Source organism: Pholcus phalangioides, unplaced genomic scaffold (assembly GCF_987345545.1).
Source record: "Pholcus phalangioides strain wild (caught in Gottingen) unplaced genomic scaffold, Ppha-v1.0 ptg000020l_1, whole genome shotgun sequence".
NCBI lineage: Eukaryota > Metazoa > Arthropoda > Arachnida > Araneae > Pholcidae > Pholcus > Pholcus phalangioides.
Window position 1 is genome coordinate 13836479 of NW_028301613.1, and position 23571 is coordinate 13860049.

Sequence of the window (23571 nt, forward strand, 5' to 3'; positions counted from 1 at the left end):
TCTGGCAATCCAATTATGAAAAATGAAATTTATGTTTCATATGCAATTAATGATTTACTGAAAAAAAATACTCGTATCTCATTGAATAACAATGTGTCACATTTTAAATTTCTATACAGTACGTCTCAATTATAACGTCATGTTTTTTTATGAATTTAGTAAAAATTGGTTGAAAACTCAGCATGTTTTAAGCAAAACACATGAGATGGAAAATGGAATTTTTATAGAAAAAATATTTTTGTGAGTATATGTGCTATTCTCACAAAAATTCACAGAAGTATTGCAGAAAGTTATTACAATATCTTGTGAAAGTTACAAGACATTTGTAGCTTTTTCTGATACAGGGTTAATCAAAAACTTTTTTTTTCCTTATTTAATTTTTTTTTCAGTCGCTTAAATGCACTTGTGACTTAGTACTCACCATTTCCAGTGAAAATTAACATATTATGTTAATGCCTGAAATTTCAGAACAATTCACCTTGTACTATTCTAGAAATTGAAGAAAATGTCTAAACTCCGAAAAGAACAGACTTTTGGAAACATAGTATATGTATATGAATCAAGAATTAAGATCCATGCTATGATCATTTTTTGATTCATCCGAAAATTAGCATGTGTATTTCTTTATTTTTAATACGCACGTGTGCTGATTTTGTTTTTGTATTCAGGGCAATGTATTTCGATGCTGATATATTTCTTTTGGATGATCCTCTGAGTGCTGTCGACGCAGCTGTTTCAAAGCATCTCTTCGAAAAGTACACCTTTTTTTTTTTCTTCCATGAAAAACTTTACCGCTTATGAATGTACACTGAAGAGCCAAAAAAACTGGTGCACCTGCATAATATCGTGTAGGGCCCCCGCCAGCACGCAGAAGTGCCGCAACACAACTTGGCATGGACTCGACTAATGTCTGAAGTAGTGCTGGAGGTAATTGACACCATGAATCCTGCAGGGCTGTCCAAGAAACCGTAGGAGTAAGAGGTGGTGGAGATCTCTTCTGAACAGCACGTTGCAAGGCATCCCAGATATGTTCAATAATGTTCATGTCTGGGGATTTAGGTGGCCAGCGGAAGTGTCTAAAGTCAGAAGAGTGTTCCTGGAGCCACTTTGTAGCAATTTTGGACGTGTGGGGTGTCGCATTGTCCTGCTGAAATTTTCCAAGTCCGTCGGAATGCACAATGGACATGAATGGGTGCAGGTGATCAGACAGGATGGTTACGTACCTGTCACCTGTCAGAGTCGTATCTAGACGTATCAGAGGTCCCATATCACGCCAACTGCACACGCCCCATACCATCACAGAGCCTCCACCAGCTTGAACAGTCCCCTGTTGACATGTAGGGTCCATGGATTCATGAGGTTGTCTCCATACCCCTACACGTCCATCAGCTCGAAGCAATTGGAACCGAGACTCGTCAGAACAGGCAACGTGTTTTCAGTCCTCAACAGTCCAATGTCGGTGTTGTCGGGCCCAGGCGAGGCGTAAAGCTTTGTGTCATGCAGTCATCAAAGGTACATGAGTGGGCCTTCGGATCCGAAAGCCCATATCGATGATGTTTCATTGAATGGTTCGCATGCTGACACTTGTTGATGGCCCAGCATTGAAATCTGCAGCAATTTGCGGAAGAGTTGCACGTCTGTCACGTTTAATGATTCTCGTCAATCCTGTTCTTGCATGATCTTTTTCCGGCCGTAGCGATGTCGTAGATTTAATTTTTTGCCGGATTCCCGATATTCACGGTACACTCATGAAATGGTCGTACGTGAAAATCCAAATTTCATCGCTACCTCGGAAATCCTATGTCCCATCTCTCGTGCGCCGACTATAACACCATGTTCAAACTCACTTAAATCTCGATAGCCTGCCATTGTAGCAGCAGTAACCGATCTAACAACTATGCCAGACACTTATTGTGTTATATAGGCGTTGCCGACCGCAGCGCCGTACTCTGATTGGTTCCATATCTCTTTATTTGCATACGCATGCCTGTACCAGATTTTTTGGCTCTTCAGTTTATGTTTGAAAAAAAATATGTATGTTGACATTAATGGGTGTTTTTAAATGCATTTTTGTTTTCAGGTGCATAAATGGCTATCTAAAAGATAAAATACGCATTTTGTGTACACATCAAATCCAGTTTTTGAAAGGAGCAAATCAGATTCTCGTGCTCAAGGAAGTGAGTATCTAAAAATAAATGAATATGATACAATAATGAAATTCTATATATATATATGTGTGTGTGTATTTTTTTTTTTTTTCAGAAATAAAAAGGCAAGGTAAATGTATGAAGTATGAAGGGAAGAAATTTCCAAAAAGTAACAGAAATTGTTCTTCGATGGGTGGACCTATTCCTTTACATGCTTCTACCGCTGGATGCCTCTCTTGTGAAAATTTTTTGCCTCAGTCTGCAGACCAGCATGGTTGAGTGAAATCATGAACAAATTTCGGGCAGACAAAAAAAACTGTTGAACTTATCGATTTGCTGGTGTCTTGGAATTCCTGCCAATGGATGATCTCAAGCAAGGAATTTCAGATGGAAATAAGTGAAGCAAAATTGCTGTCACGTGTTCATTATTAATTAAAGGTGGTCACAAGTGGATATGGCTTGTGAATCGAAAGAACACTTGCTGAAACTTTTTTCATTTGCGATTCCTGGTTCAGACTTTACAAGTAGAAACTCCAGAACAAACCAGACGGATCAACAAGAGCCTCCATTGTTTTTGGATGGTCTTCCGAGATCAGTTCACAAATTTCTGTTAGGTTTTCATCTATTTGGGATGTCGAGAGTCATTCTGTATAAATTTATTTTGCGAGAGATAATTTACCATTTCTGCAACCTTCCCAGAGCAGCTTTTCCTCATGTTTTGAGCATTACTTCACCCTGTTTTCCCTAACAGAAAATCATAAAGTTACAGAATTCCAATCCAATTTGAGTTATTTAATTTTCCAGGTGTCACACACAGGGGTGTCCAAAAGCAGGATGTGCCAAAATCTGCAGAACAATCTGTGCTGCTGCAGAGCAGTCTAGAAGAATTTTAAGAAAAGTCGGTGTGTGTTTTCAGTCAGCCGAGGGGTCATTGCAGAAAAATGCAAAATATTCTGCTTTAGAGCAGGAGCATACTAGAATCGACCTTTGGAGGGGGCACAAAAGGCTTGGGGGGGGGGGGAAGAGTTACAATATCATGTGAAAGATATTTTCTTTCCATATATCTTTTTTTACCGAAATATTAATTTTTTTTGTTGTAATTTTTGGTCGGGTGGGGGCTGTGTTACGCTTCTGGCTTCTGGTCCCACAAGTAGACAAAAGTGAATTCATTATTACATAGCGCTGTTATTTAATGGCTGTGGACAGACTGATGCAGAAGGTTCTTTGTGAGAGACATCTAACCATTGAAGCATGGATTGCAATAGTCTGGTTACTTTTTGATGACCCCCCCCCCCCCCCCTGTGTGCTTTAAAACCTGAATTTTTCCCATATTGCTTCCTAGTAATACCTTCAAAATGCCATATTGAACTTGCATCAACTAAGTCAATTTCTTAACCGAATGTAGTTTACAAAAAAATTTTCTTTTTGTTCCACTATCTCAGGGCCGTTGCATGGCGTTAGGAACCTACCAACAACTAGTCGGATCAGGAATAGATTTTGGTGCATTAATGGAAGAATATGAAGTGGAAAGAAGGCAGAGGTTGGCTTCCATAGCTTCAACCACAAGCAACTTGTCAGCTGAAGAAAGTTTGATCGAGCCCCCGATTCCGCTGTACGAATCAACTTTGTCTGTTAACTCTTCCCCTGGTGATGAAGATGAGGTAATTACAAAGCCTTAATAACTGAAATCAAAAAAATAAAAAACTAATAATTATGTACTTTTAGAAAATTTCAGTAATGCATAACCGAACAGCTCATAAAAGAATTGTCACTGTAATATTCATTTGGTTATCAGCACGTTAATTTTCATTGATTAAATACTTTTCCAGATCCAAGGTGAACGAATTATCGATAAGATGCCAAAAGTCGCCGAAGAGATCAAGTCTTCCGGTTCTGTGAAGATGAAAGTGTACAAAGAATATATTGTGTCAGGTTCTGGTATTATTCTACGTTCCATTCTGGTCTTCTCGTATTTCACAACTCAGGCTCTTTTCAATGGAAGTGATTATTGGCTCACGAAATGGTAGGTGTCACTGCATATGTACAAAATTTTATATGTTCATGAATGATTCATAATTTTTATCAGAGTAAAAAACAATGATCGAAAAGTAATGATACAGTAATGGAGATGCTTTTAATCCTTAGTGGTCAATGCATAACACATTTTCTCTTTTTCCTCCCCCTCTCGTCATCTTGTAGGACCGGAGAAGAACAGTTGATGTACAATGTGAAATCTTGCTTTCAGAAATATAATGAAAGCGGCACAATCTTTGACGGTTGTGTAGAACTCACACGCAACTTCACAGCACCTTTGACGGACTATACAGTTCCACTAAATTTCAACTTGATAATATACGCTGTACTAGTTTGGAGCGTGTTCATGCTGTCTCTTGTCAGGACATCGGCATTCTTCACGATGTGCATGAAAGCTTCTATCAACCTCCACAATAAAATGTTTAGTAGCGTTCTGAGAGCACCAATTGCTTTCTTCGATAACAATCCTGTTGGTGAGTGCAATAGCTTTGTCGCATTTAATGCTTAGCAGATGGGAGCTGTAATGTGTTCTTTGCTTTCTTCTCTCTTTCTTTATTCATGTATGTTTCAAATGCATTCCATGTTTTGCATAACTCGAATTCCAAGAAAAACAGGAAACGGCCAGATATGGTGATGTTATTCCCCATAAAACACTTTCTTTTACTATTAAATTGTGAAGGCACCTGTCTGTTATTGATAGTGATGTTATGTTTTCATGTATCTGGGAGAAAATGGCCTTATAAATGAGAAAACTTGAAATTTTTTTTTTCTAATTTCTGGTTCAATCGATATGTAACAGGGAGAGTTCTGAATCGGTTCGCAAAGGATGCGGGTATCATTGATGAAACTTTACCTATGGCAGCTCTTGATACATGTACTGTAAGTATTGATTGATGTATGTGTCTGTATGAGCAGTAGAAAACTGTGTAGTTTTCGGTAGAGCGCTTGGCATTGTGGTTTGCTTTTGGTGGTGGTGGCAGCATCAGCGGTAGTAATGACAATTGCAACAGCTTATTTTCTTTTCTTAATTTCCTCCTGGTTTTGGTCTTGTAATCCTGTTTCACACTTCAGTTCACCTTTTCGTTTTGGTTGTATTCATTCACCTGCTTTATCTGAATTCTATATTGAACGCCAAATTATGGCTATACAAGGATTGAACTTTTGGTCTCGCTAAATGTAATGTTTTTTAATGTTTTTCTTGATCATAATCGATCATTTTTAAAGAGAGTTGATAGAATAAACAGTTTAAGTTATGTTACATTTCAAAATTGAGGTATGAAGGAAGATCGGATAATAAAACAAAAACCGCCTGGCAGTCGAGTGGTTAGGGAACTAGCTTCTCACTGTACAGATCTGGGTTTGAATCCCGGTTCGGGCATGGATGTCTACTAACCAAATACTAACAAATTCCCTGGATGGATCATGCTGATCCCTTGGGAATACGTGAAGATCACGTTATTTAAAAAAAAACAAAAAAACAATCTGGTGGTTATGATGTAAATGTCATTCTGTGAAACATTTAAGGTATCCGACTACCTTTCTTGTCACTTTTCTTGAAAATGGAACTGGAGTGAACTTTAATTTTTTGATAGAAAGTGTCTCGAAATGTTGAAAACAGTCACAAATTTTGGTCTACCTATGACATTTTGTATGAAAAAAATCGTTTTTATGTGAAATTTTAGGCAAAATTCATGTGATATTCGAAACACGATTGCAAAAAATTGTATTAATGAAATGCTTTGTGATTTTCACAGTGCATTTAGCTAGTAATGTTGCAGGTTATGAACCAAAATTCAAGGGATTGCATGATATGTTCAAAAGTTACACCAAAATATGTTTAAGTACGTGTGAATTTTTTGAAATTTCATCCTACATTTTGTCTATAAAACACTGTAATTCAAAAAATATATTTGATAGACCTTAAATTTTGGTTCATAACCTGAACAATATATAGCAAAATATCACATTAAAATTTCGTAAGGATGGAATGCACCAATTTTTACAAATCATGTCACAAAGTCAAGTAAAATGTCAAAAATAGCATTCTTCGTAAAACACGTTTAAAGTCTTTATTCGCGTATTACATGTATGTAAAAACGCAACACTAAAGTGAACGTAACGTTGATTCTAAGCATCATATAAACAAAACAAGGCCCGTTTTGGAATCACAACAAATAGGGCTTTTTAAAAAAATAAAAAAAATAAAAATCCATATTTTCTTCCAAAATGATGTTTTCAACGTAGTCAGATACCTTAACCGTCAATGCCCAGTGTGAATGATGCTAGTCAGCTATGCTAGCGCCTGAGTGGCGCAGTGGTAAAGATGCTTGTCTTCCACTATCAAGGTTGTCATCAAGGTCCATGGGTTTGAATTCAGCCAAAAGAACATTAGAAACAAGTTCTTTACCAACCAAGCGGGAGCGACTCCACCAATAGATGGCACCTTCATTTCCCACCTAACTCCACCGGTTGTGAATTCCCACATGGTGATATATGACTGGCGTTGGTGTGCTGTAAAGTAGTCAGCTATGCTAATACAGTAAAACTCATCTTAATGGACATCTCTCTTTTGCAACCTTTTTTGTCCCACTGGTGACCGCTAAAGAGGTTTTACTGTAATATTATCATACCTTAGGTTGCATTTATATGGTATGAGACAACGGCGTAGCGGGGGGGGGGGGACTTGGGGGCTGGTTCCCCCCCCCCCGCCCGAAACATGAGAAAATGGCCAAAAAAAGGGAAAAGATGGCCAAATCCATTGTTCTGTCACTTTGGTCCCCCTCCCCGCCGAACGAAATTTCTGGCTACGCCCCTGCTATGACATATTTGAAAGTCGAGTAGTGTGACAATTGCGCTGATAATCTCCAGTCTACTGTATGCCCCCCACTGCCATGCAAAGGATTAACATGTAATACATGATGCAGTGTTTTTTAAATGTAAATAGTTTACAATGGACATTCTTTCTTCACTGATTCAGTTTGTTTTGTGCTATGGGTGGGAAAATTATTGCACTCCTTTATGACATCCAGTACAAAATTGGTGTTTTCTAAAATATTTGTTACAAAAATAAATAATGTGATCCTCTCTCTCACGCCTATTCCCAAGAGATTTACATGTTCCGTTCAGGGAATTTGTTAGTGTTAATAGACATCCATGCCCGAGCCAGGATTCAAACCCAAACCTGCAGTCAGAAGCTATCTCCCTAACCACTGGGCGAAAATTCTAGAAGACAGTGTTTACTTCATGGTTCATACATTACCCCTTCCCCCCCCCCCCCCCCGGTGATGGTGGTCGACTGAAGTTGGTTTCTGTTAGTTCCCAACTTCGAGGCATAAATGCGGAGCCAAACGGTACAAATATTTAATCTTTACACTTCACTCAGTTCACTTTTGAAATATAGATGGCAGCACTGAAAAGTCAGATATAACATCAAGTACACATTCAAACTGTTAGATGCACACACTTCCACTTCCCGCACAACTTACTAGGTAGTAAATTGCCCATGGCAACAGACCTGAGTTGTCCATGATTTGAAGAAAAAAAGTTATGTGGTCCGGTTGTGTAAATTAAGTGGTCAGTTGAATCACTTTAGACATTTTAGTGGCCTTTGAGTACAGAAGGGCTGAGAAACGCTGTAGTAAAGTATGAAATTGGTTGCATAATAATCAGGTTATAATGGTAAATGGGGGATTGCAGGTGCATTATTACAGGTTTTGTTTTCTGTTAAGCATAAGTCAGTGCATTTGAAGGACTTGAGCATTTTAAATACATATGTGAATTAGTGTTTATCAAGTTAAATCTCAATGCTATGAGTTGCATTTGCTCCCATGGTAGGCATTACATAATATTCAAACCAGTTTCCTCTGTACTTTCGGTCATCCTATGCATATATAACATTTACCTGATACAAGATTGTATTTGGATCAAAGTTGGTTTGAATTCTTGCTCTCATCATACTATCGAGACTGTACCACTGAACGAGTGTTTGAAAAATGCTGTTTCAATGGATTCTTTACCGTGTTACTAACACAATTAACAATTGGTCTGAATGTTTTTGAATGATGTTTGTAATGATTTTTTTTGTATTTAGTGGTGCCTCGACTTACGAGCTATAATTTTTTTTCTGAAAGTTTTTTCACATCTTGACTTGAGCTTTTAATTATAAAGATAATAGATTATAAAATAACAGATTCCCTCTCACACACATATACCATTTAAACTCATATGAAAGCCATTAGAATAGTAGAGTGCAGTTCGAGAAAGTTGTTGCCTTGAATTTGTTGGAAAAGAAAGAGCATTCATGTGCTGGATGATATTTTACATTGTACACATTAAATGCTCATCAGTTGAATATTTGCTTTCAAGTATTTGCTTCTTTAGCAGATTTTTTTTCCATAATTTGCATTATCTCACAATTCAAGACACTTGTAGATCGAGGTGCCACTGTATAATGCTTTTGATGTAACTAACACTGCCTGAACTAACATCGTAACCCTTCCTCCTCCTTCTCCCCCTCTTCCTTTTACTGACCATAGGCAATGTGCTTAATCGTTCTTCTCGGGACATTGGAATGATTGACGATGTGCTTCCACCCACTGCATCCGACTGCATTGAGGTATATACAAAGATATGACTGCTTATTCTCAATAGCCGCCTGACGCACTTTCGCTTGAAATGCATTTGCTTTTTTTATCTTCTGATGCTGAACTGCATTTTACAAGATTAAAAATTAATTAACAGCCATTCAGGTGAAATAATAAATGATAGTATTGGCTTACAAATTTGTCTTAGGCCGGCATTACACTATAAACGTTTTAGAAAAGTCCTTTTATAAAACTTGAAAAATGCAACCAATAAGGTTATCGGTTACATTCGAGCCAATGCAAACTGATAACTTTATTGTTTGCATTTTTCAAGTTTTATAAATGAACTTTTCCAGTGTAATCCCAGCCTTACCCTTTAGAAATTCTTCCTTTTAGGGCAGTCAGCAGCATTGTGGTGGTGTTTTATCTAGCTCAATGTACCTGCCTACCAATTTCTTTACTTACTCTTGAAAATCATAGTGCCAAATCTCATCGTCACAAGGCTGTCTTCTCACCCTATGCATCTAAGACAGTTCTGGGTCTTGTCTCCTTGGCTGATGCTAATGAGCTCTTCCTTTGACAAAGACAATTATGTAAATGTGTCAATATCTATCCCAACAGGATTCATTCATCGCAAATAAGAACACTATAAGCAACTACATAAATGTTATGAGTGAGATTCAGCATCAAATGCAGTAATAAACTTTTTTTTTTACGAAACTGCATTTTCAAACCTATGGAACATCCTTCGGGTACATTAGGCAGATGCCTGTGCATTGATTGTCCCGTGCTATCACTGTCTTACGTGTTGCTGTCAGAAACTGCAGTTCCAGTTAAAGTTGAAATCGCTTTGCATGCTAGTGGAGCTTATTGATTCTTTTAACTCACTATGCTATTAATAGTTTTTAGTGTTAAATAATGTTATTTTTTATGTACATATTTTAGATGATACTTTGTATTGCTCTATTTAGGCGTATGCAAAGGGTGGCAAATTTTTGGTGGCGTTAAGAAAAGGTGTATTTAAGATTGGATTCGAGATCAGGCATAGAATATTTGACTCCACAAAGATTAAAAATCCCTAATTATACTAGGTCTGGTTATAAAAACGCAAGAAAAGAGCTATGGTGTGCAACAAGTGAAACCTCTAAGTTGTCACTCTGGTGTTAAATTGCCATTTTTCTCTTCCGTCTCCATACACTCCAGATAACATTATTAAACTCTCGTTTACTCGTTGCTAATTTTGGTTAACTCTTCACTATGGGAAAGTATAAGAGAACAAATTTCGATGGCTCCCTTTGGAGAAAGAGCTTGATTTGCTTTAAAGAAACAGCACAGTTATATGATCATAAAAGCCTTGTGTATGAAAACTGAACAGCTGAAGTGACGCTGAGGAAGTTCATTTGCCAACTGAGAAATTAAGGTTTCAAATTTAAACAAAATATCTGTTGGAAAATCTAACATTTTTTTCCAAATTCAGGCCCTTTAGCATCTGCTTTGCCCTGCCCGGGACCCCCCCCCCTCCCACCAAAAGCAAAATTGGGCCCCATGCCATGAATTACTGATAAGTGTACCACCATAAGTAAAATACTGAAATCTTAAAAAAAAGGTAGAAGTTTTGTTTTTTTTCCTTTTCCTAATCTATAAATGTTGTTAATATTGTAATTTTAATTCATATTTTAACAAATTTTACATTATTTTAAAATTATACAATTTTCACAATATTGCACATTGAAATTGGCAGCAGTTCGCTTAAACCATCATAATTTCTTGATAATATGAGTGACGACTTTATGGGGTTTTACTGTGTATAGCAGGCTGTCTGTAGAAAAAATTCATCTAATTTTTTTACCTCTCCACCAGGACCCTGATATTTAAGTGCATATATCCGACTAATCAGGCTTAAACACTCAGATATTGCTTTTAAAGAAACGACATAAAAGGGCTTACGTCCTGGTTGCTAAATATTTAAATGATAGGACTTGCGCTGCATATTGCCTGGGAGTCAAGTGGTTAAGGGTGACCTTGATTTTCTCATACCTTTGAGATATTCACTGACTAAGCGAAACATAATCTGATTTTCAGACTTTTTTTTTTGCTAATGGCATGTGGGTGTGACTAGAGAAGAATAACATTTTCTTGTGATGTTTTCAGATATTTTTCAATATGTTTGGAATTGTAGCTATAGTTGCCACAGTTGAACCGTGGCTTCTAATCCCAACGATTGCGATAGCTGCTCTGTTCGTGTTTCTGAGAAATTTCTACATATCAACGGCTCGAGACGTCAAAAGGTTTGAAGGAATAAGTAAGTACACAAATCTTGATAGAGCCTCTTTTTTTACACACATTGTGACTTAATGGAAAAATTCCTTGCACCATATAGAATTTTAAATCGAAAGATTTCAGACTAGATGTCTCGGTATCCCGGCCAATTTTTGGGTTACCCTGGGTGCACCAATACAATGTAATTTGATCTTAAATAAGCAATACTTAGAGGAGTAACAATAATTTGCTTGATACTAGCCTATACCAGCTCGATTTAGTTCAAACGTTTGTGGAAATTTTCAAATCCCACCATACACAAGCCAATGATTGCGCAAATGTTTGATCATGTATGAAGAACCCTCACATGCACATTAAGGAAGAAACCAACGATGCAGGCAAATACAAATACAACACCACAACAGGCAAAATGCCCAGCGAGGTGGCTGAGAAAAAGATGTCCATATACTAGCCTAAATTTTAGCATATTTAATGACAAAAATATGCTAAAATTGGTGCCTTGACATTGTTGATTTGTTCTTTAATGTTTTCCATAGATGATTAAACATTTGTGCAATCCTCGGCTTGTGTATAGTGCAGTTTGAAAATGTGCACAAATGATTGAACTAGATCAAGCTGGTTCAAAATTATGACACCACACACACATATTGAAGTTCAGAGTGGTTTTGACGATGGGCTTGCCGTTTGTACTTCAAACTGACTGAAATTCGAATTAATGGTTGAGATTGTGTACAGGCAAAGTTTGCACAAACATGGTCTTTTCGTAAATATGAAGTTTGTCGAAACATTTGATCCTGTTTTGGACCCTTGAAGACTTGCCAAAAATTTGTGTTACTTGATGGAATTTGATGAATTTCACAAAAATCTGACATATTCTGTTTTGTTTCAGTGAAATCTGGTCACTCCCCCCCCCCCCCCAATATAGTGTTTCCTTGTAATTTATTTTTTTCCCCCTTCAAAATTTCAGCTAGAAGTCCGGTGTTCTCGCACTTGGCTACTTCCTTGTACGGTCTGACTACCATTCGAGCCTTCAAAGTGCAAGGGAAGTTTGAACTTGCCTTTGACCATTACCAAGACAAACACACTTCGACGTGGTTCATGTTTATAGCCGTCACTCGGTGGTTTGGCATCTGTCTGGACTGGCTCTGCGTTCTTTACATTTCATCTGTCACTATTGCCATGGTTGTTTTATCTAAGGGTAAGATTTAATTGCAATAAGTTACTCTGTTCAAAGTATAGATTTTCTCTGTTATTACAAACATGCTTTGATTTTTATATTGAATTGTCGTGTTTGTGTATTTTTATGTAGAGTGTGTTTCACATTAGAATTTTGTCATTACTTTTTTTTGTTCATTATAGATCCATCATACGCTGCTAAAGCAGGGTTGGCTATCGCTTCAGCCCTACAGTTGAGCGGCAGTTTTCAGTGGGGTGTGCGACAGTCTGCTGAAGTTGAAAGTCAGGTAGGAAATTCTTAATTCTCTTAACGTGCTGGATCAGGAGCAGTTGCAGGCTTTCTCTGCTGCTCAAAAAACATTAAAAATATGCACAATTTCATGCATACTCTGCTAGGATGTTCCTGTTATCAAATCATGAACCATGTTTAAACATAGACTCGCAGGGATCCCAACAATTCACTTCTTCTACTAGCAGCAAAATGCTTGCCTGCCAGTAATGCTCAGCAACTCAATACAGATCTGAAGCAATGCAATTTTAATCGCTATGCAAGATCACCAATTGTCCCTCCTCCCCTATAACACAGAGATAAGTCCCCGGAGAAACCCATGCGTTAAAATGATCTTATTGCAAAATCAATATTACTTGCAAAGTCAGTTGCTTAGTTGATTTTTGAATAGGATATTGAAGGATAAATGGGATATATTAAGGATATTTGACTAATTCAGAAATTGGTCTCAAAAATTTAATGAAAGTCTACACCAGTGTTTCCCAAAGTGGGCGATGGAAGGGTCTGTGGGAGCTTAAGGTTCCGTATGGGATCCTATGGGTTGACTTGAGTTGGGAAGCGATGAGAAGAAAAAATTTTAAAGGAGGGGAAGGGCAAGATGAAATGAAAAATTTGGGAAACTATGGTCTACACCAAAGGTCTTCAACCTGTTTCTAGTCACAAGCACTGTCTGTACGCATCATCAAAAGAAGAGCACCCATACACCAAGTTTGACATACGAAAACATGAATTCAGGATGATCCTTTAGTGCAATTAGTACAAGCTGTTTGATTAAAACGGTGATCAAGTGCTCGCAAGCACGAAACTAGACATGAGCATTGAGCACTCTGGGTGCTTCAAGGTGCACCAACAAGTTGAAGATGCCTGGTCTACAAAATAGTCTTATTGTGTGTCATAAAGCAAAAGGATTGGTGCTGCTTCGTATTAGAATAGATTCTCTAGTTCAGGTTCCGTTCCAATCAGCACTTTAGCATATCGAGTGGTATTTTATTGATACAAATGTGAATGCAAAAATATTTTTAAGTAATTTATGCTGCTCTATGTTTTAAAAATAACCATGAGTTCTTCTCTTATGCGCTGTATAGATGACATCGGTCGAAAGAGTTATCGAATACAGCAACCTGAAATCCGAAGCAGATCTGGAAAGCAAGCCTGGCAAGAAGCCGCCTCCACAATGGCCGCAAAAAGGTGATATCACTTTCCACGATGTTTCCCTGCAGTACTCTAAGGATGATCCTCCTGTGCTTAGAAACTTGAACTTCCAGTTGTTTGCTGAAGAAAAGGTGGGTAAATAAATGGAAATAATTCGGGGCTGAACAAAATTTACGTGCCCGAATCAATATTTTTACATGCCCAAAAAATACTCCTAAATGTTACTACATTTTCTTATTTCATTGTAAAAAAAAATAGTTATTCAAATAATCATCTTCAAAAAAATTGTACTGAACCAATGCCATTTATAGCAGAAGGCCTCCATGCGAAGCTTGTGATATCACTGAAGATCATCTCACCTATAACCATTGATATACTACAAAAAAGGATAATGATGACGTATGCATTGGCCTGTTACATCCAATGGCTATAGGTGAGATGTTCTTCAGTGACGTTTCGAGCTTTGTGTAGAGGCCTTCTGCTATAGATGGTGTTGACTGACAAACAAAATGTTTAATATAAATCATCATCTGAATATGCCTTATCATTACTGTGACTGTCGATATGATGAAAACCAGCAGATTTATCTCGTACTCCCTCTTTCGTCTGAAAGGGTCAAATTTATTCATTTTTGGACTATCGATCCCGATCCTCATACAAATTATTGCAGTCACAAATTGAAAGTCTAAGATCCGCATCAATTATAATTTTCAGCGCTATTGGTGTCTGAATAGAAGTTGGTAAGTTACTGCTCATTTTGCTCGTGGAATCATAACTGATTTACATTCCAGGACCGAATTTGGACAGGTGCGAGAGAGACGAGAGCAGCACCAGGCTGCAAAGTATTAAGGGCCATAAAAATGAAATAGATTAACGTGCACTGATGTTATAGAGGATGTATAGCATTTTACTGGTGAACCATTGATCCTAGAGGTATACTTTCAGTTAGAAAAAGTTTCCAAATAGCGTGTAGCACTCGGATATGCCATTAATTTTGCAAGGGGTTAGTTAGGTTATAGTTATCAAAATGTTAATACAGTCCCTGTGTGCTGCAAAACCCAATTAGAAAGTTGTTGCCCTGTCTCCCATGATGCCAAAAAAAACAACCAAATCCATGTTTTAACTTCAATATTCAACGAGATATTCTAATTAGAAGGTAAGAAAAAACACCTGTAAATGCGGAAAACCCATTTTACTTGCATTTAATGCTGTTCTTTCCCAACTTTCCTCCATTTTTCGAGTATCCCAGTGAATATTACACTTAGAAATTATTATATTTCACCAGGAACATGGATTTTTTTTACCCTTGTTGGCATCAGGAGAGACAAGGCAACACCTTCTTAATTGGGTTTGGGACACACGGGTTGTATAAAAAGTTAATTTTTACACAGTATTTTTTTTAATAACTATACAAACCCTTGCAACACGAATGATGTACATGAACTCTACATGTTGTTTGAAAACTTTTTCCAATTAGAAGTGTGCCTCCAAGATCAATGGTTCGCCAGCAAAATGTTATACGCCCTGTGTTCGCTGTTCACCCTGTATAATCCATCGCAATTGTGTAACAATATCTTAGCTGAAAATTAAATAAGAATAACTAGTAGCTCCTAAATCACAATCAGGTAGTACTATCAGCAAACCTTACTATGAAGCATGTCTAGGAAGTCCTGGTTCAAACCTTTTTCTTGTCAGCTGTTATTGAAACATACCTTCGATTGAAAAGGATCCAAATAACGTGGTCAATTTACATAGTATGTAATATATTAATATCCCTCCTCCCTCTCCCAGTAAGCTTCTGAAAACTGTCTATTTATATGCCATAAAACCCCCCATATTCGCCTCATTATGCAACTACACAGTTGTAGTGAAATGGTAAGATGACTGGCCTTGCATCGCCCGCCACCAATCAAAACACGAAAATGTTTCTTTACGTGCCTGCATTTAGGCATGTGGTTGAAAAAATTGGTACACACACAGTTACACCTCTGGCACAACTCACTAGTAAATCGCCCATAAATGATGATAGACCTGAGTTGTGCTCGGTTTGAAAGAAAATGAAAGGTTGAAAAAATACATACCCTGGGCATGTCGGGCAACAGATTTGTCCAGCCCTGAAGTAGATATACACGTGATCACATAGAACCTTAATTAATTGAAATTCCATTAATGGCCAGGCCCAAGGGTTGACCAGGGTTACATTTATGGGCTTCGGAAATGCTAGCAGATGTAACATGAGCAGCTTCTCGTCAGAAAATTGGCAGAAGTTATGCCAGCATTGGATTATTGCCGAATGGATGATTTCCCAGCATGAAAAGATTTGTGCCACATGCCAAAAAATATTCAAAAGACAATAGTTCACGAGAAAAGGCAGTCAAACCTAACAAGCAACGTCCCCATCTCACCCATAAAAAAAAAATACTCATCCTAGGAAGTATAAGTACCACAGAACGTGGCATCATCTATTCAGCTAACGAAATGTTTTCTTTTTTTCAATCAAGATTCCCCGTAATCTTGTATAAAGCCATCCTCTCCAGTCAGTCTGGATTCTACTGTACAATAATATGATTCAAGTTGCAGTTTATTGTTATATAATCATTGATATTTAATTTATGATAGAAATCTTTTTCTCTTTCTTTGATTGAATAGATTGGAATCGTCGGTCGAACGGGAGCTGGCAAAAGCTCGATGATCTCTCTACTGTTTCGTATGACTGAACCAGATGGCATAGTGGAGATTGATGGCATCAATGCTAATGAAATAGGGCTGCACGATCTCAGAAAGAAAATATCTATAATTCCGCAGGTATGTACCAGTTCCTTTTCTTTTTTTTTTTGCGTAGTTTTTCCCAACTTGAAAAAGCCTATCCCCAGAAAGATTAGCTGGCAGACCTCCACCGTGATATTCACATAACGTGAAAATTCAAATGCTCATCACCTTCACCTTGAAATATGGAAGGCAGTGGGCAGAACACGAAACATGCATAATTCTGGCAACATTAATAGGTTAGCACCACACATATACACACGCAGCATGCACTGACTTGTTAAAAATTCCTCAGAGGAATTTGTACGAGCTGCGTTTCCAACTTGAAAGTGATGTGATATGATTAACCCTCTAAGCAGAGCAGCAGATGCCAGTAAATCCCCTTCAAAGTGTCATATCTCTGTAAATAAAGTAAGCTTTCTTTTTCGATTTTCAGCAGGTGCAAACGAAGGGGTATAGAGAAGAGTGTTCTGTTGGGAAATAAACTTTACAAATTGTCTGAGCTCGTCAATGCTGAATTAAAAGGTTTTTAAAGTGGCGAGATATCATGTCAATGCCGCTTAAAGGGTTATCACACGTCCCAAGCCAGAATGGTAGCTCTAAAGAGGGGTAGGGGAAGCTTTAACTGGTTCTTATCATGTACTTTCAAGACTTTGACTCCCCTGTCAAGATGCATTCACATCATCTTATTTCTACATAATCTCAGTAATGCTGATACTCATGCTAAGCTGATTATACTACAAAATGTTTGTGTTTTCTTTTCAGTTCGTTATGCTTTCCGCACCCCCTTTTCCCACAGTCATTTTGAGTAATCTCTGTAGCGTAATTCCAAGCAGCAAACCAACAGATATATCTCCTAATCCCCCTCAGTTTAATTTGAGACATCCTTTTCCAATGCTGAATGGGATTCTGCTCTGTGCTTTCCATCCAGCCTATCCAAAATCTGTTTTTATTAATTGAAATGCTTCCAGGAATCACGATTCGGCCTTTGCAAACTGATCCATGGGGGGGGGGAGAGAGAAAGAGGTGGAATAGCATTTGGTGTCCTTAAGAGATTCGTTATTATACTTAGTACTAAGATTAGATTATAGATGTAACGTAACATTGAATTTGGACTGTTCGGAAACAATGCCAACAGTTTATTAAGAGTTCAGCAATCCTCCCTAGGTCTGCGAAATCTCAACCACAGGGAATAGTCTGCCTAATTATCAAGATGATCGCCCTCTGCCCCTTCCTGTTCTATATAGATTTATTCTTGGTATTTATTTATTGATTTTGCCTAATTTGATATCGTGGTTCAGCCAATGCAAGTGAGGTGAGCAGGAGATTCAGAACTCGCGGACAAAACTTCAAGTAGTCATAAAACACATCTACACAAGCAATTTTCTTTGTACAATTCATGTTTGCAATACAGACAGTAAACTGCTAGACAGCTGTCATTGAGCGTACAGGTTTGCTGTTTATAGCCATTTGTATTGTGGATTGCAAAATGGATGGATAGTTTCGTGAAGCAGAATAAGGCAGACATGCATTTCGTGTACGGTGCTGCGAACACTGATGCTTTGGAAGCTCCAAGACTACACTGGGTGTGTTTTCCAACACGACGCATGCCAGATCTAAAAACATTTTAGTGATTGTCCTAGTGATTTGTACCTGTGTCTGTGCAAAACAGGCTCCCTTGTTAACAGGATACAAGATACAGGACGTGCCTGGAGTATGAGGATGCAACAAGACTGTTTTGCGCTGACAGGTTCAATGACTCAAAAGTTCTGCGAACTGCCATGCATCTTGTCTTAAAACACTCCTGTACAGTTTTGGAGCTTCCAAAGTTTTTATTTCAATTTTTTTTTATCACTCCTTAAAATTTTTTCTCATGAATTTCTGAATCACCCTGTATTGCCTCATAATATATGTCTATTTGAACAAAAATACCCAATATTTCATTGCTATGATTTCCCAGGATCCAGTTCTGTTCAATGGTCCAGTTCGGAGGAATCTCGACCCGTTCAGCGAACATTCCGACAGAGACTTGTGGCAAGCTCTTGATGAGGTTAGTAACACTTGGCATCATTGTTTTGTTGGTTGCTCTAGAAGGGTTACATGGTTATCAAAACCAGCAGCAGGCTTGTCTTTCAATGTTTGGTAACTAATGTGCTGTCTGCTTGTTTGAATAGGCATACTTGAAAGAAGCCATCGAAGAACTTCCCGGTGGATTGGACACAGAAGTATCAGAGGGAGGCGGAAATTTCAGTGTTGGACAGCGACAGCTCATATGTCTTGCCAGGGCGATTCTGCGAAGAAACAGGATCTTGGTGCTTGATGAAGCCACAGCAAACGTTGATCCCAGGTATTTTATCTATTTCCGTAATACACACTTACACGTAGTTTTACCCCAGATAAAAAAATATTTCATTGTTTCATGTACTTTTATGTGTTGGCTACTTTATATTTTTACACTACCATGTGTCCTGCGCATGGGTTCCCCCCACCCAAATGTTTCTTCGTACCGAAGTTCACAGAAGACATTAAGATAATGGATTCATCCAGCTTGCACTGTCTTACAGCAAAACTGAGGATATTAAATTAAACCTACTAGACCACCTGGTTCCATTTGCATACCAGCTTCAGGCTGTATAGATAAGGGGTTTGAATCATGGCTGAGACATTGATTTTATTTTAATCGCCTCTCAAAAAATCATCTCATAGATCTGCCTACACTTTCAAACGTAAGATAGCAGTGCAGTAGGGCTGTACCGTACCAAAGTGCAGCACTTATGTGGATGGTATGTCTCTATGGGTATTTGCAAATGTCTCGCGCAGAGTATAAGGATGCAAACGCATAGGTTTGTGTGGGAAAAGCATTATAGTTTAAGATGTGTATAAATATTTTTGTAATCTTCTGAGTGCCGATTGAGACTAATCGAGTTTTCTCAGATTTCTAAAAACCTTCGTTGGAATTGAGTATAAAATTTTAGGTTCAACATTTTTCTATGGCATGTAAATCAAACTCAACGTACAAACTTTTATGGAAGGTAGAGAACATCGTTAGGAATCATAATCATGTAGGAAAGCATGGTCGGAAATGGATAGGTGGCAATGCACAGACATTTAGAAGTAGATGGATTGGGTTGTGGGGGTCCCATCTCATGACACCCCCCCCCCCCCCCACAGATCACCTGATTTATCTTTTCTTGATTTTTTTCTCCGCTGTGGTGCTTGAAGGTCATTGTTTACAAAACCGCAGTAGATTCAGACATGGACTTAGTGGTACGAATCATTATCTCTGCTGCTATGATCCGTGAAATGCCAGTATCTTTGAAAATGTTTGGCAATCCATGCACGTATATGCCATGCCTGCATCAATGCCAATGGGAGAAATTTTTAACACCTCCTGTGATGCTTGTAACTATTATTGTACTCTTTTTTTTGGGGGGGGGGGGTGATAAAGCGCTTTACACTGCATTCTGCCCTTACTGTGTCTTTGGCTCTTTATCACTTGAGGGTGGCATTTCCAACCATTCTTTCCTATGTGATTATGATTCCTAACAATGTTCTCCACCTCCTCTAAAAGTTTGTACACTGCATTTTGAATCGCCCTGTATATCTTTAAAGACAGAGCGAGCAGCTAAGCAATATCACACTGCAACAACCCTATTTCAACTTCCAACCCGTACAGACAAAGTGCAGGGGGTACAAATAATACTGAGACAAAATTGGCATTTCTCCACAGTTAAAACAAATCAATTCATTAGACAACATCAACTCAAACAAAACTGTTAATATCTCGATAATATTGAAATAAAAAATCCATTCAAAAGTCATGCCATCGGGCGAGTCTAGTTATCATTCGGAAATGAAGTTGCAGCCGAATTCCAACAATCCTAGAATGACGTTAGAGTTCCAGGAAAACAACCCAATGATGTCAGAGGTGCCCAGAGTGGCGCTGTGATAAGATGCTCGTCTTCTCACTATGAAGGTTACCGGTTACTGCCTGGTCCAAGGGCTCGAATCCAGCCAAAGAACATCAGAATCAAGTCCTTTACCTACGGAGCCTGTGGCGACCACCATCTTCATTTCTCACCCAACTCCACTGGTAGGAAATTGTCATATACAGATATAAGACTGGAGTTGGTGTGAGGTAAAGTAGAGAGAAGATGTGACCTTGGAAGAGAAGGAAAACTCATCTCTCCATCAAAGGAATATCATGCTACAAGGGTGACAGGTGGGCATTGTCATAATGCAATCCTGGTGATCTACTGTGAAACTGCATGCCAACCAGCGTTTGAAGGGTGCAAACTGCGAGATTAGCACATCAGGAAAAATTGAAAGGCCCCCGCCCGGCTGGTATTGGACAATACACAATTGCAAGTAACTGTGTATCACTGGAACATAAATGTAACCGAAGGTGGAATTCAGAAGAGGTAGGCAGCTGCAAGAACAGTTAGCGAGAAAGCGGAATAGAACGAGTTGCATTTTTTCACGTACAGTGGTGCGGTCTAACTTCGAGGCCCTACTATCTCAAAAAAAAACTCATTTTAGAAAACGGCTAGTGAGAATATTTGATGATGCAAATTTGCATTTCAGATCGATATTTTCAGAATTTTTTTTTGTAAAAACACAATGACAACTATGATAACGAAATGACAAACTGGCCAGGATCACTCATTTCGTTTAGCTTATGAACAATGTTAAGAAGGGACATTGCTGTGGAATTGACATGTACAACCACCAAATAAGGTAAGAGGTAACGTATTTATAAAACATACACACCATTATAAACAAGTGAAAAATGCCAACAAATCCAAATACCATGTGCAGACATTAACCAAATATAGAGTTGGGGAGATTCGGCCTCTACCCACAGTTGTTCTTCAGCAATGTTACAGCTGGTTCCTAACTTCAAGGCATAATCGCGAGCCAATCTCCCCATTAAAAAGTCTCGCCACAGAGAGCAGCAGGCTACAACTGTAAAATTTTCAATCATTACACTTCACTCATAGTTAGAAAAAACTGATGGTAGACGCAGCGCAGTACGCATAACAAGCATTACGAACAATATATGTACATGCACATTCTTGCATGTACCAATTCGTTAGAAATTCCATAGAGTGTATTCGGTGCATGTACGGTTAAGTAGCAACGTGCTACTGCACTTTGCTTATAACTCTGCTTCTGATACCGTTTAATCTTTTCTTTTTTACCTTTCAGCACTGACAGCTTGATCCAACAGACTATCAGGACTCAGTTCAAGCACTGTACCGTTCTGACCATTGCTCACAGGCTCCACACGATCATGGATTCAGACAGAGTTCTCGTAAGCATTTTTCTTTTCCTAATTCTATATTTAGACTTTTCTTATTATGTATTAGAATCTTGTGATGTTTAAGGTCACTCCGAAAGTTTTGGGATAGCAGAAAGGTAGCTAGTAGTTAATTTCGACATTTTTTTTCCGGTTTCTATTCTCTGTGGCATTCGGTGCAGATTTTCATTGGCAAAAGCCAAGAATTAAAAGTTTGAATTCCCATTCTTTCTCATCCAAATCCATAACCAGGGCAATACATGAATGTACAGCATACTTTTAAAGATCATTTTTCACTTTCGGTAAAAAAGCAAAACAAAAAGCAATGGCGCAGGTCGAACATGACTTGCAGATACTGGATTGTTCTTGATTCAGGGTCAGCTGCTGCATTGTCATGATGATCCTCTGTCTTAGGCATTTGCCCAAAATTTTCTTCAGTTTTATAGTAGGTTATTTGGCGCGGACCTCCCGCGCCATGGTTTCCGCTCGAAGGATATTTTGATTTGTTTCAATCCAGAAACTTTCAAAGTGACTTACTTATTCTTGACTGATGTTTATGTACAAATGGCTAACAACCTGCTCTCATCCTGGTGTAAGGTACTGGACGCTGGGGAAATAAAAGAGTTCAACGAGCCGTATCTGCTCCTCCAGAACCGCAACAGTCAGTTCTCGCACATGGTTCAGATGACCGGACCAGCCATGGCACAGCAACTCCGTGAAGTAGCCCGCCAGGCTCACCAAAACTCGACGAAACGTTCCAGGTACGACAGTATCCACAAGACATCCGTGTTCGGCAGCGACGAAGGAGACGAGGTCGTGGACATGAACACACCTACAGTCGAAGTTCCGACATCCCCCATTAGTAAGACTAGTGTTGGTCTCGTGGTTCCCCCGACGTCATCTGCAGAGCAACAGCCAACGAGTGACGTTTATGAGCAGACTGAGATGACGTACTTGTGATAAATCGACACCCTTTGTATGTAAATAGCCTCTTCCCAATAATTCTGATACATACGCACGTGACGAGTTTTGTGAATCCCATCTTTTTGTTTTTGGTGAAATTCTTAAATAATTAAAATTTAGAACTATTTCATCATTGAACATGTGTCTATTATTTTAAGTGCATAATTGTAACACGTTACTTATTATTTTTCAACTTTTTAAAAGTTTCGCTTCTACCCCTCCCCCCTATTCCAATCAGTCAAAAAAAAGCAGATCTGTGTTAAATTTTAGCTCAACTGAATAACTTTGAGACGACCCTCAAACACCTTGAAGTTGAGACAGTAAGCAATGTTATACCAACACCCGCTCTTAGAGATAGGCCGTTTACACTCTGCCCCATGACATCAGCAAGTAATCCATTTTTCCTCAGAATATTCAAGGGGATGAATTCCGCTACCTGCGCCAGTATGGTCGTGCAGAAAAGAAACAATCGGGCTCAGAATTGGTGATTTCTACATAATCTAATCACCATGCGGTATTTGTGAGCGAACCAGGAAGATTCTACGCCGAAATGTGATGCTGTGATTCAAAATATGGCAAACTTGCTGGGTGGTCTTAATTATACGTTACAGGTGAACTTGGCAACCCGTGTGGAGGTTGCCTATCTGTAGGAGGTGCTGGTTATACAGACTCTCATCACATGGACCCGGGTTCAAACACTAAAAATTCCCATTAATGTCTTAAAATTCTTCCAGATTGCTCTGCAGTAACACTGTATATGCTTTGGGGGAAAACGCTATATTTAAAACAAGGACGATTCTTTTTCTCGCTTAGTATTCAACAGAAAACAAAAAGGGGAAATGTAAGATAGTGAAAAGAAAATCTTATAAATATTGCTGAAAG

At 38.5% G+C, this 23571-nt stretch overlaps 1 protein-coding gene across 1 annotated transcript in view; it reads left to right on the plus strand.

The window, feature by feature from the left end:
• The window catches only part of LOC149071036 (ATP-binding cassette sub-family C member 4-like), a 78524-nt gene extending 55708 nt beyond the window's left edge, over positions 1-22816 (plus strand). The window contains exons 13-27 of the mRNA XM_089248297.1: positions 669-755; positions 2081-2177; positions 3590-3808; positions 3977-4170; positions 4347-4654; positions 4981-5060; positions 10916-11066; positions 12012-12242; positions 12404-12507; positions 13595-13792; positions 16311-16466; positions 18388-18477; positions 18602-18774; positions 21636-21741; positions 22324-22816. Of these exons, the coding sequence (XP_089104423.1) occupies positions 669-755; positions 2081-2177; positions 3590-3808; positions 3977-4170; positions 4347-4654; positions 4981-5060; positions 10916-11066; positions 12012-12242; positions 12404-12507; positions 13595-13792; positions 16311-16466; positions 18388-18477; positions 18602-18774; positions 21636-21741; positions 22324-22686 (2557 nt within the window). The 3' untranslated portion in view covers positions 22687-22816. The remainder of the gene's footprint in view (positions 1-668; positions 756-2080; positions 2178-3589; positions 3809-3976; positions 4171-4346; positions 4655-4980; positions 5061-10915; positions 11067-12011; positions 12243-12403; positions 12508-13594; positions 13793-16310; positions 16467-18387; positions 18478-18601; positions 18775-21635; positions 21742-22323) is intronic.
• The last annotated feature ends 755 nt before the right edge of the window (positions 22817-23571 follow it).